The 14688-nt window shown below is 35.7% G+C and overlaps 1 protein-coding gene across 6 annotated transcripts in view; it reads left to right on the top strand.

Moving 5' to 3' along the window:
• Positions 1 to 14688, top strand: part of ADGRB3 (adhesion G protein-coupled receptor B3) — a 450213-nt gene that overhangs the window by 352895 nt on the left and 82630 nt on the right. For all 6 annotated transcript variants that reach the window (XM_069011355.1, XM_069011354.1, XM_069011351.1 and 3 more), the window contains 3 exons: positions 607 to 733; positions 2333 to 2436; positions 5169 to 5271. In XM_069011355.1, coding sequence (XP_068867456.1) covers positions 607 to 733; positions 2333 to 2436; positions 5169 to 5271 — 334 coding nt within the window. The remainder of the gene's footprint in view (positions 1 to 606; positions 734 to 2332; positions 2437 to 5168; positions 5272 to 14688) is intronic.

Raw genomic sequence — 14688 nt, 5'->3', positions numbered from 1 at the left:
CCAAATCCTCAGCAAAAATAGCAGTCAGAACAGAAGATCCGGCATCTCCCGGTCCAACTGGCATAACCCAGACAGACGTTTGAGAACCACATGCTTTTAACCTAGCCACACACACGAAAGGGGGGAGGGGAGAGGGGGGTGGGGAGTGGAAAAAGAAAGGGACCAAAAAAGACACTGCAACTACCGAACATCACATTTCTCACAAAAGGCCAGAAACAGAGCCGGTAGGAAAAGGAAAAAAAAAAAAAAAAAAAAAAAAAAAAAAAAAAAGAAAGAAAAAAAAAGAGAGAGAGAGAGCGAGGAAAAGCCTCCCCCTCTTCCCCCGATGAGTTTTTCGCAGTGCTCTGGTGAGGCTCGGAGGTGGCTGGCAGCGCAGGGGGCGGCTGCTGCCGCGGCTGGCGGGGCTCCGCGCAGCAGCGCCCGGACGCTCAGCACCGCCGCCCGGACAGCTCCGCGCCCGCCCTGCCCCACAACAAGTCCCCGCCGCTGTCCGGGAACTCCGCGGCGCGCTCCTCGCGGTCCCCCTGCATTGTCTCCTCACGGAACCGGCCGTCAGGAGTAATTACCCCCATTTCCCCCACCCCCTCCTCTCTCTCTCCTTTGCAGGAACGACTCTTTGGGAACCTGGTCCACCCAGGGATGTAAAACTGTGCTTACCGATGCATCCCATACGAAATGCTTATGTGATCGTCTCTCTACCTTCGCCATTTTGGCTCAGCAACCTAGAGAAATAGTAAGTAACAAAGAGGGGGGAAAAATCCAGTTTTAATGCAAAAGGGAATGCGGGGGGTACTGCGCGGGGGGGCGGGGGGGGCTGGTCCAGCTTTCCTCTCAGGTATATTGCAGACGAACCATTGAGGAATTGTTTAATATTGCTGGTAGTCAAATGTTAGTCCCCTGGTGTCTACAGTGTCTCAGATAAATGAATTCCAGATTCTGTGATATAACTAAATCCTAGTGAAATTTGCATGCTCTCAAACTCTATATTTAGAGAAAGCCTCGTAATTGTGGTGCAAATGTGTAGAAAACTTTTGTGTTGAACAATTAAGGGAAGGTACAGGTCTCTATTATTCCTCTTGGTAGGAAAACCCTAGATACTGTAGTTAAACAGATTGCAGATCTGCATTGGACATTTTCAGCACAGATTTTCTGTGTAGTCTGTTGATATGATGTAAGAAAAATAATCAAGTTTTCATAAGAAAGAGGGGACATTAGGTGTATAAGCAGACACTCCCAATATTATTGAATGTAAAAATAGCTGAAAAGCAAATATTTGTGAAGTTATCCTGCTAAAGCATGATTTCATTTTCCTGGTTTCAAAAACATATGAACAGACTCTTTTTAATAGCAAAGTAAATCCATTTGGAAAAAAAGTGGTTGAAATAAAATACAGCTTTCTGCCTGAGATCTGGCCTAAAAGTACATCTGTCTTGTATTCTATTTGGGTGACAAAACATATCTTGATAAATGTAATTTACAATTCATCCCTGAAGCTTAAAAAACATTTTGGTAAACCAGGCATGATATCCTTTAAAACTTTTAGATGTAAATTTTTTCCATATGTATTAGCAAAAATCATCTCTATTTCAGAACATGAGCACATATACGTACAGAGGAAAAAACTGACCTGATATCTGAGGGTAATAGTTTCCCTTACAGCAGGGAAAGCTAGTTTGTTCTCAAGGTCATTCATTTATTTTCATTTTTTATTATTACACAGAGTAAAAATGAAATAATTCTGAATTTTTAGGGTTTTTTTAATGAAGGCTTATGATACTGTTGCCATAGATATCCTGCCATTCCTTCTAGGCAATCATAGGCCCAAGGAAATTAAGCATGTGAGAATAGTGGATTGAAGTCAAAGTTATTAAAAGTCGGAAAGTTTGGTCATTCTGCAACAAGCATGAATCAAATTCTGGGACAAATTACTGGATGATCTTTAATATATTAGAGTGAAACCAAGCTGTTTTCTTAATGCACAGTTCTAAATATTGCTACTTCTGAAGAGAAATATATATTTTAATTAATGTTAACTGGAGAGTCATTTAAACTTGTGCTAACATCATAGTCACCTGATACATGGTAATATTAATAGTTTATTTTTCAAAGTATTGGGCAGCTATTACAAGGCATTTTAAAGCCTCTGAGGAATGTATTAAGCAGATCTCAGAGTTATGTAGGGATCCGTTTTGGAATTAATTTGATTTCTTCTTCATAAATGATATTACTGAAACTATCTGTGACAGTTTTTCTGCTTTTTTTTTCTGTGTGACTTGTTGGTTTAATTGCTGGAGGATGTTTTTTCTTCATGGTTGTCTGTTGTAACTTACAGATCATGGAATCATCTGGTACACCCTCAGTGACCTTAATAGTAGGCAGTGGTCTTTCCTGCTTGGCCTTGATCACTCTAGCAGTTGTCTATGCAGCGTTATGGAGGTATGTAATGGGTTGAGAAAGCTAAATGTAAATACATTGTTATATTTATTTGAATTGCAGTTTAAAGAGAGCGTTAGATCCCACATTTATTGTTTGGAAAGTTAAAAAAAAAAAAAAAAAGGAAAATGTAGTGCATGGTTTGCTGCCTAAATTTTTTGATGTGATTGATCAGTTTTACTGTCTTGGCCTGCTGATGATGGCATAGCCCACTCTTCTCTTTCTCCTCTTCAGTGTGAATGGTATTGCTCTTTTGGTGGGGTATTCATAGTGCTGAATGAAAACAGGATTCTTATATATTATATATTTAATGTGAGACTTCTGGGCTATACCTTTAACTGCTTTTCTCCCATTTACATTCTTAAACAAAACTTCTATGTGATAAAATAAGCGTATCAAAGTGGCACATTTAGGAAGGTTCAGTCAACTGGTTTTGAGTTTATTCACATGAGCTGTAAGTTTGAATAAAGAGCACAAAATTAAATAGTCTTAAATAGTGTGGTGGTACATTCCAATGATAGATTTTCCTTCTGTCCTGAGTTTATAATATTAAAATATTATATTGACTTAAAAGTGCAATAAATACTTATGGAGTAAATTAATTTGAGAAGTAACGAGAAATAGCATGATATCTAAGTGCAGAAGAAACAAAAAAGTAAGATGAAAAGTCATGCAAAGTAATAAATACTTTTAAAAAGTCAACATGGATTCTCATTTAACCTTTTTCAATAATTAAAGAGAAATAAGTTCCTATGAAAGTAATAAGAAACAAGGAGATGAAACGATAAATTTTAGAGTAATATAAAATCAACCAATAAAATTTTACTTTTAGAAGTAACTTGATAATTTTACACCCATTTCTCTATCACTCTTCTGTACCACGGAGTCTCACCGGATTAGAAATATATATAATTATTAAGAATATCTAGTTACATAAGTTATGATAAAAGACTATAAAAATTATCAGTTCTTGTCTGTCAAAACTAAGAATGAGAGTATTTCAGGATATAATTCCCATCTGAAGAATTATAGTGTTATTTTTTCACTCCCTGATATATTTAGTACTTGGATAGAAATCCTGTCATGCTCAGGGGAACTAAGCATGGTCTACTCCATGACTTAAATTAGATACAAGAAAGAAATTCTTTACTGTGAGTGTAGTGAGGCACTGGAACAGGTTGTCCATAGAAGTTGGATGCTGCATCCCTGGATGTGTTCAAGGCCAGTTTGGATGGGGTTTTGAGCAACCTGGTCCAGTGGAAGGTGTCCCTGCCTGTGGCAGGGGTTTTTAACTAGATGATTTTAAGTTCCCTTCCAACCTAAGTGATTCTATGTTTCTATGGTTCTGTGAACTTCTAAGTGGAGAGAAAATGTTATGTGTTATGGCTTTAGTCAATGCTGTGAGCTCCTGCTTGCACTGTATTTGCTCGCTCACTAAGGTCCTTTGTAATCCATGGACATTCAGTGTTGGGAATTGGCCCAGGTGAATCAATAGTTAACCAGTTAGAAAGTAGCAGTGTGCTGTCTGTGTGAACAAAGGCACTGGACTTTTTGTAATTGTTTGCAAATACATAGAACTAGCCTTAAGAATGTTGATATATTTTAAGGAAAAACGTGGATTGTGGTATCAGGTTTGTTCTGTCTAACTGAAAAAATGTAATGCTTTATCTCTTGATATGCAAGCAGAAAGGGCTAAAATTATTTTCATGTCCAAAGCTCAGCATTTCTTGTGGGTTCAACAGCCTTTTTTACTACTTCCTCAGAGTCAGCTATGGGTGTACAGCTCAGGAGAAGACAGCAATATTAACTGAACTCCAGTGAGAAGCATATAGTACAGGTCATAGAATATATAAACATATGGCATGGTCTTCAGAGGAGCTGAGCAGCCTTAACTTTCATTTATTTTAGTAGTCAACATTTACTGTTAACAGCTCTAAAAATCAGGTCAGAAAGGTATTTCACTTGTAAACATAATCATTCTCTTTCTGTCCTGTAGCATATAAAAGGCTGTATACAGAAAAATGAAAACACTTGTACCTTGAAAGGAAATATGTGATAAGACTATTTGACTTTTTCATCTTAAATATATATGTAAAATGAATATGATAAGTTTGCAACAGACATTGTGATGTTCACTGCTATAATTTAATCTTTCTGTACACATTTGGCTATTTTTTGGCATTCAGTCTTATGAAGATATCAGTACTATTGGAACATCAAGATTATTGTTATCCTTATCCCAATAACGTGTTTCAAAATTCACTGCCATAGTATCATCCACCAACCTGCATCTTATTTATGCATCATGGGCCAGATCTTCTGTTTATGTAAATCACCATATTTTTGCTGAAGTTAGTAATTATGAGTGGCCTGTGCCAGCTGTGGATATTCCCAGGGACAAGCAGAGAGCATAGGAAGTTCCTGGCATGAATGCATGTAAGCCCATTATTATCAGTATAGTGTTAGAACAGTCAATGGTTTTCAAAAAAATCATTGGTAGATTATTTTTAAAATATACTAAGAGGAAATTGTGGAATATCTATCAAAATATCATAGTTCTCATGTTTGTATTGTAATAGCTCTTAAATACTCTTTCTGAGCACATGAAAGAGAGCGCCTCTCTTTCAGAGTACCTCCAATATTTAATGCAAGAACTAAATCAAAGCTTTGTGTGACTTACTAGTTGTTTCCCTTTTAGAAAAGTTGTACCTTCTCTTTGGTTTTTTTTTGAACAGGTACATCAGATCTGAGAGGTCCATAATTCTAATCAATTTCTGCCTGTCAATTATCTCATCAAATATCCTTATTCTGGTTGGACAAACTCAGACACATAACAAGGTATGACATGGATTGTATTAAATTTTCCTTAAAGATTAATATCATTGTTTTATTTGTTTTTAGCTCAAAATAATTATATCCATTTAGTCCTATACTCATAGGCCTTGGTGGTTTTGGTAAAATATTAAGAGACAAGGGAAAATATTTACCATCTCTCATAGTCTTTTTTTCCCTTCCAAAAATCCCTTTTGGTATTGTTCCCTCTAGATAAGCTGTGTTCTCTGTGGTAGACTTGTGTGTTTTATAACTAAATTTCAAAGCAAAAAAGTTCAAAGGCTCAACATCAAAAGCGCAAATTCTGGTTCATTATAATAGTTGTAATAGGATTGTGCTACAGTGTTTTTGTCTTTTTATTAACACACTGGTACTCGAAAGGCAAATAGAAAGTGCTTAGAAGTTAGAGTACGACTCTTGAAAATGCGCAGAAACAGACATCATAACAAGCCATAGAACTTTAGATCTCTGACAGATGTAGCTATAAGAAAGTAATAAACCTGCATACCTTAGTTAGTGAGGTATTGCAGATTTATTAATAAATTGTTCTCCAAACATCATTGTAATTTGTGCCTCTCCTGTAGAACTGCAGGCTTGCCAGTGTTTTGAGGAATCACCCAATGCCTGGTGATGCTAGGCAGCTCTCACATGTGGCAATAGGTGGTTGCTTAAAATTAACCTTAACTACAGGATTGCTTGGAATAGAAAATAGTGTTTAGTTGGTTAACTGGGCAATACGTGATAGAATGCTGTTAAGTTTTGGGGTAAGCAAGTGCTTGTAAAGTAGTTCTTTTTTCCACTGTGTTAAACTACTTAATGCACTGCTCTTCTTAATTTTTCTGATACCAAACAAAATAATGTTCATCATCTTCTATAGGATAACTGATGTTTCTACAACACACCTGTAATTAATCATTACTTCTTTTCAAATAAGTGCTTAGCAGTTTAGCTGCCAGAAGTCTCATAAATTCAATGTGAGTCACATAGCTGTACCTTGTAAAACATATCCAAACCAAGCATAGCCATTTCCAGCACATAAGGTAAGAAAATTATTGAAGTCAAGATATTAATATGCTTTTAAAGTTTTTCAAGTGTGTAGAGGTACAAATAAACAAAATATGGATTTCCAGAAGAAACCCATGTAACTCTCACAGATTTTATTCAGGAGGGAAAAAAGCAATGCTCTAACTTCAGAGTACCAGAGTACAGAAGATTAATCCTCCCTAGAATTTCAGCACTAACATACATAGTCATATATACTATTTTATTATGCATTTCAAGAATAGAAATGGTTCAGTAGCTGCAAGTTCCTGTGTACATTGCCACTGTAGAACCAGAGTTTGAGGGCATCAGAACAACTGTGTTGGATAACACCCTTCCTTTGTATACTGGCAGACTTTCTCTGATGCTTTACTCTGGGAACTCTGAACTAAAACACACCCTTAATCCAGTTCCTTTCTATTAATCTTAATCTATTTGAGCTCACTCACTTCTGCTTCCTGAACTTCTCAAAATACAGAGATATTACACTGGCATATTTCTGAGACCAACAGATCCAAAAATACAGATGTCAAAGGAAATAACTGACAGAAAAATACACATCACAAAGTTTATCTTTTTAATATGCAGTCTGAAAAATTACTGTAGAAGAGCACTTCTTGCTACATTTGTCTTCTTTTTGAGTCCACATCTTGCTTTTGATACATTTACATTGATTTGTTTCTGAGATTTCATTATTTAATAGAAGTGAAACGGTATGAGTTTTTAGTGTTTGAAAATTTTGGGAGAAATCTTGGGAATATTTTATTTCGACAATATAATATTCAAGTCAGCAAAAATTGTTTGATGAATAAAGGCTGAAGTAATATTTTATGGCAAGAAGATGAGCTCTTTTTTTTTTAGTGTATTGGAGAAATTTGAGAAACATAATATGGCAGGTTTGGATTTGTTTATTCTGTTCCATTCTCATTCTTCTGTTTATACTATTCTTATATTATTGGGGCACCTAGTTAACATCCACATGATGATGTTAATATCACAGTACTGAAGCATATCCCTTTTTTCTAGGCTTTAGGTTTGCTCTGAATTTAAATTGTCTGTAGATCTGTATTTGTGTATATTTCCTTTTTGAGTAGGTCCTCATTAATGTCGTCAAAGCTGAATTCCAGTTTAAAGTTGAACAGTGTGTAAATTAAGCATACCAAAGATGTATTTATAGCAAACAGCATATTGTTGATTTGCTTGCAGTTTGTGGTTTCCTTTATCTGTATTAAACACTTCACCAACTACTTTTATTCATTTCAATGCTATTCAATCTCCAAGAAATTTTAGTACACCCATTGACATCTATGACAAAGAAAAAAAATACAGAGTGTCTTGGTCTAGATAAGTGCTGGTTTTTTTGTTATTTTCTGTCTGGTTTAAATAAATCATAGATATTCTAAAATGTTAGGTTTGGCTATGCTCTTTGAAAGCTGAGTATATCATCGATGTTTTTGCAAAAGCTTCTTTTAATGAAAGCTAAGTGAGTTTGAATATTGCATTCTCTTTGGTTCAACTAAGTTCTGACTTTTTTTGGTAGAAAAGATCACCTCCCATGGGCAGAAATGGATAAAATATTTACTGAGGACATGTAGAAGGAATTTGCATTCTTTCAGACTAGAATAGATTTTCCATTTCTTGTATTACCTGGTTAAACATGACTTTTTTGTCCAGTTTTAGTAACCTGAGGATACCAACAGTAGAACAGAGGTCTAGGTCAAGGGTCTTTTCAGCTTTTTTTAGAGTAGTTCATGATGGAAGTCAGGGAGAGGAGTAGGGTTTCTCTTGTAAGATTTGGATTGGGATAGCAAAAAGCCTTTTGTCAACAGCAAAGCTTTGCCTCTTTGTTCCTTCTTGGCAAAACATGCACATTTTTTTGAAGGACACAGCTGAGAAATGTTCTGCTTTTTTCATTATGTTTCCCCAAACCTTTCAAAACACAGAACTTTATTCAAAGCTTTCTTAATGTTTCAGACTGTGTAAAAGATTTCTGTTTTGCCAGATCCTGTTTTGAAATACAGGTCACTGAAGGCTGAAATAAAAAAATATTATGAAATTAATTATGTATCTTGTTTAAATATTGTTGGTGTTATACTGTGTATGAGAAGCATATTAATTTACTTTAGTATTTCTTTTTGTCCCTTGTTTTCTTTCCACTGTTAAATGTTAGCCTCATAATCATATTTAATCTTGACAATTTGCAATTGCTACACTTTATCAACTGAATTTAGTTTTAACTCTGAAATTAAGTTTCCTGAATTAAGGAAAGGTAAAACTTCTCATTTATAACCTAATTGCTCAAATGTCTGTAATTTCACAAATCCTATGAGATGTCCCTAACATCTACAAAAGCATCACATATTTACTTTGAAGAGACTGACAGGTATTTTTAGGAAATATCTGTCAGTGATTTGTGGCTTTCACTGTATCATAACTCTTGCTATATTATGTTCCCTAATGTTCTTCTTGCCATCAAGAAAAATGGCTGTATTTCTTCTATATGTGGACCTTTAACACTTAAGCTATAAACTTTTACTCTGCTTCTGATCCCATTTAATGAATAGATTCTCCACCCCCCATACGTTATTGATTAATATTATGTAGAATTTTTTAATAAATTCTCTTTCCTTTTGTATACACTCAAAAAATATCCTGTTTTTTCACAGTTTTGCCTAAACAAAAACATATTTGCTTTTTGATATAAACAATTCCTGTATATCTATTTTTCCTGTGAAGTAAACAAAGATAAATACAATTTGAAATAAACAGTAGAATTCCTTATACATATGAGAAAAAGTTAATTATTTTCTATATAATCTGATTCTGGTTATAATTAAGGGTTCGTGGCTGAAGTTTGGGTCACTTGTGAGAAAGTGTCATATTTTTAAATATTTTTAAAATGTATTTTTAAAAATGCCATAAGACTCAGTACGTTTTGTTAGCCATAGTCAGATTTCTATGTGCCTGCCATGGAAAGAACAGGGAATATGTTAATGCAAGATTTAGTAACCCTGATATTCTGTGTCATCCATGTTTAATTGCAATATTCAGTTTATTATGCTTACTATTATATTTTGAAATTCATCTCTTAGACCATACCTTAAGGGATATGAAAAAGGCCTGTCCTCATCACCATAACATAAACTGTCAGTGGCCTGACACTGTAAATAAGCAAAACCCCATAAAAATGTGTAGATAATAAGATTAGAATGTGCACTAAATAGACTGACTGGACAAAAATAACCCACTTTTAGTATTTTTTTTTAATAGAGGTGTTAGGTTAAAAGAAACAGATAGAAGTGGAAAGAAGCTGAGAACCCAAGCATCCCATTCCCATAGCACTCTGAAGTAGCTGACTGTGAAACTAGAGCTCCCTTAGGTTTTGAGAGACGGTGGGTGGTGGGATCCCCTGAGAAACCTGCAACTGTTCAGGTGATACTAATGCTGCCTCTAACCACGTGGCTCTTGCCCCATATCTGCCACTGACTTACAGATGCAGGCATTGTGGCAATATATCTCCTAGGAAACAGCGGGGGAGACCTCAGAGCAGATGGAATGAACAGAGAAGTGATGCTAACACAGCATTAAGGTTGTGTTAGAAAATCAATGAGGAAGTAGGGAATTCAGTATGTCAAGCAGTAGCACTCCATATTTCAAGTCTTTCTGTAGAACTTCAAGGGAATACTTTCCTTTTAAGCAGTTGAAGCCTGGGAAAATATATCCGTCCATTTTCGTCAGTATCCAACTTCCAAATTAGCACCTACTCTGCTGATTGTTATCTTTTTCTTTGTGTAGCAGCTTTTTGAACAGCTGACCCAGAGAGTCTCTGGTATGGGTCATCCATCCCAGAAACACACCAGTAAATAGGTCAGAAGTCAGAGTGCAATGCACCACATGCATCTGTCTGCTTTGTGTTTTGAAACTCAGAAACAACCGAAGGGAGAAAAGCCAATTTAACTGAGTAACTATTACAGGAGTAGGTCTGTTTAAGCAATGCTGTTTTACCATGCCAAATTCTGACAAAACCTGTTAACATCAGCTGAATTAACTACCTGCTTTTAGATTCTCAGGAGAACCTCTGGGAGCAGATCTTTCTTACCCAAGATCACTAAACATTGTCATTCATGTTACTGTTACCTGCCTCAGAGGAGAAGGTAACATTCTTCTCAAAAGTGCCTGTCAGGCTGTTTCTCAAAATACATCAACTTTGTCATTCAGTTTGCTATATCTAAACAAAACAGACATTTTGATTGTAAGTAGGTTACAGGGAAGAAATTGGTTAGATATTAGGAGCATATGTTCTCTGTCTCCAGTCCCCAGAACTTCTTAAAAAGCTCTTTGAGCTATTTTAGAATCACAGAATTGTTCAGGTTGGAAAATCTGTCCAACCTCATTCTCAAGGCAGGGTCAGCTGTTAGGTCAAAATGGGTTGCTCAGGACTTTATATAATAATCAAGTCTTGAAAACCTCTAGGCATGATGGCACATCTTCCTTGGGAAACTTCATGCACTGCTTGACTGTCCTCATAGTCAAAATGTGTTTCCATATAACTGGTATAGACCTCCTCTTGTTTCTTTTTATGCCCATTGTCCCTCGTCATCCCACTACACATCACTATGAAGAACCTGGCTTCATCTTGTCAATGACCTCTCTATAGTCACTGACAGGTTGCTCTTAGATGCTGTTAGCTCAGACTTCCCTGAGGTAACTCTTTGCTGTCCTACTCTTCCCAAAATTGTGTGGTTTTTCCTCCTTGATCTTCGCAACCTGTTTAGAGTAGTTTTTTCTCTTCAAAAATTCACCCCCACAGCCCTAAGAAAAATAGTTCATTCTCTAACAGACACCTTTCTGAATAATTTCAATCTGTTGATGTCTCAAGCAGCTGTTTTTGAGCTTCACACCTTTTTCACACCTCTCTTTTGCCTATTTTTTGAATTTCAATGGAATTAGAAAAGTAGTCAATGGGAAGTAGATCAATCTACAGTTAAATGTTCATGTCTTTCACTTACATAATCTTAAGAAAGAGGAAACAATAAATGATTCTAAACAATAGTAAAAATTGTTTAAAAATGGAGTTAGCATGGCAATTGACATCAGAAGACTAAAGGGTTTAAGTAATAATATAACAACAGCAGCATCGAAACCAAGTTACTTGGTTATTTTCATTCTAATTTAAAAGTTGAATTTCTAATGAATTTTCTTATGTGAATTACCCTAAGAATCTAGGCATAGAAACCCTTTGCCACAAAAACCTAAACAGATACAGAAACACAGTAAGATTTATTTTTAATAGATATCTGGTAAAATAATACATCAAAAATCACAACTCTAATAAGTGCTATGTACGTCGTATGCCCTACAACAATAATTATTACATCATTACTCTTTTTGTATAACAGAATGAAACTATAGAAAACAAAATCACTTTTAAAGGACTATCATTTAACAAATAATAGTGTAAATTTGGTGCAAAATACTGTCTACCTATTGTACTGGATTTTATTTATACATCGCTACACCTCCCTGTTGGGTCTGCATATTTTTAGGAACATATGGTATGCTTTAACCTTGACATGCACTATGAAGTTCATTTTGCATTCACTTCATTCAGTTTTGCATTTTTTCCTTTTGTTCTCCTAGGTCACGGATTTTAGGCCCTATGTCTTGCAATCACATCAAATGAGAGCATTTTATCAGAAAATCACTGTTGGATTGATCTGATTCTCTGACTGGTCTGATCAGAGTTTCATTCTCATTCCCACTTTCCATCTTTTCTTCAAGGTGATGTTAAGTGAAATTTCATGGGAAGTGGGACAAGCAGTATGCAAATCTGTGTTCTAGACTGAGGCTAACAGTAAAATAGACAAGGATGATCACATGAGTTCTGACCTTTCCTGCTTTTTCTTTCTGAGAAAGAAATGGTAGTCATTGTGTGCCCAAGTCAATGAAGTCAGCATTTGGCAAGTGTGATCTGAGCATATTTAAGACATGAGAGAGACCAGTGTTGGTAGACTCTCTGGATCACACCAGGGTTTTGTCAAGAGAGGGATGCTAGCTTGTCAAATAAAGGGACTCCTAGGTATGACCAGGGACCCAAAATTATGTACCTAGAGATCCTCTTGGTGCTAATGTAAAAGGTATGTACTACTTCTAAATTTTAGACTGTTGCTGAAATATGACCTTTTTATGCTTGTTTTCATGGACATACATGCTTATTTTGTTGAGTCTCAGTGAGTCATATCATAGACATTAAGCCTGGTACTGAAAAATTTGACAGTAAATGTGCTCTGGTATTTTTTTCTTCTAATGGTTTTGTCAAAATTCATATCAAACTGACATTGTGGATGAATAAGTAGGTATTTAGTGGAATTTAATAGAAAATTATCCTCCAAATAATTGTTGAAAGAAAATGGTAAAGGTAAATTTATAAAGCATGCATTTGTCTATAATCATGGACATTTTTAATGAATGTAATTGTGAGATTTCCAGAACCCTGCAGGGAGGTGTACATGTTTGTAATAAAAAGGCCTCAAGCTGTTAAAACTGATAGAATTCCTGTAATGTCAAGAAAGTTCAGTTTGCACTAGACTTCTGGGTTTAAAAACAGGATGGAAAACATGTTAGTATCTCTCTCTCCTGAAGAAAATTGAAATATATCTGGCACAAGGAGTCCAGCAGTTGGAAGGAAGTATGAATAAGGTTGGCACAAAATGTTGTTCCATTAGTAAGTGATTATATATCTGTCTCTAATTAGTTGCGTGGCATCTAATTTGTGCTCTATGCTTTTCATTTCATGAAAAATTGCATTTGCAACCTATCACATATTTGCTAAATAATTTCTTTAAGCTGGAAATCTAAATGGATGTATTATTCTTTAAATACCACTTAAAGTTAGGTGAAAGATTAGAAAGAGAATGGTTCCTTAACAAGCTTAGCTGAGCCATACAGGACAACAAAACCTGATGTGTCAGAACGTACAGCTATTGAAACCTGGGTTTTAAAAAGATGGGATTAATTGCAAAGCTGTTGTTATTTGCGTTTAGATTTGACACTTCTTATATTTAAGAGGGCTTTTAAGTCTCTGTCTTTTATTGTATATCCTCTTATGTCAAGTCAATCAGAGTTCAGGCTTGAGTGTTAGCAATTTAATTATTGCTATAAAACCTTAATTTTGACACTGCTTATCTTTTAAAGTAAATACAGAATAGTAATAACATTTTACTGAACTGAATGATATGACAAGGCACTGCAGTTGTACTAAAATGGAAGAAAAATGGTTTTGCTAGGAATAATAGTTAGACCTTGGTATGAAGACTGTGTTAAGGATGGACAAGGACTGTTGTTAGACTCAGTTTATCTCGTAGTTATTCAGAAACCACAGGTGATAAAATCACTGCAGAAACAAATATGTAAGACTTAAAGTGATCAAGTGTCTACTTCCATTCATTTCTAAAGGATTCTCCCTTTTAGAAAGAAGATTCAGCAACAACACCTGACATTAGTAAAAACATTTTCTAGACAGATTTTTGAACCTTAGCAAGATGATTCTGTCACAGTCCACGAATACCTAAAGAATGTATCTGTCCTTGTTAAACATTAGCCATTAAGCAATCAAACATATCTTTTTAACTGTAGGAAATTTTCTGCCAATTGCAAATAGGAAGCATTCAAAACTTTGAGTTGTGGCATTAATCCCAGTGCACACATTTTTCCAGTAGCAAATGCAAAGCCTGAAATGAATCAGAGCTAAGCCAAATTGCATTGCCTTGCAGTTGCCATGGCTAGGAGCATGCACACAAGTTATTGATACAGCTCATATGACACTCGTTATGCCATGATGACTTCATTACATGTTGGAGCCTCTGGAGATCTCAGCTCATTGAAGTTTCAATATTTCAGTGGATAGGTATGACAAGCAAAGCAGAGCCAAAGAAACAAATCAGGGGTTTTTTGTCAAAGGAGCCCTTTACAGAATTGCCATTCAGGATATGTGTATGCTACACTCAGTGCAACTGGACCTTGGTATCTGTTAGTGATACACTCTCTTAGTGTTAAATAATAAGAACTCACATGGGTTTTGCTAATCTCAGCTCATGGTCCTTCTGTTCTCTATATTTAAACCTGTCATCATATGTCATCTAGAAGGACTGGTTTAGGTCACTTGGATTCACTTGTCTCCCTTAGAAACTGATGGGCAGAAATCTCCTAGTGCTATGAAAGCTTAAACTTCTGGAAGGAATTTGTCTAAATGGTGTTGAAAAGTAGGAAATAAAAAATGAATGATTAAGAATGCACAAAACAAGTAGCCCTCCAATGCAGTCCCTAGCTTCTGACTTCTCCAAACTTCTTGTTAGGCTCATATGTAGAAAACTCCCCTGTGGC

Source organism: Aphelocoma coerulescens, chromosome 3 (genome assembly GCF_041296385.1).
Source record: "Aphelocoma coerulescens isolate FSJ_1873_10779 chromosome 3, UR_Acoe_1.0, whole genome shotgun sequence".
Classification (NCBI taxonomy): Eukaryota; Metazoa; Chordata; class Aves; order Passeriformes; family Corvidae; genus Aphelocoma; species Aphelocoma coerulescens.
Note: the sequence above shows the minus strand (reverse complement) of the source record. Positions and strands in the feature narration are given on the sequence as shown.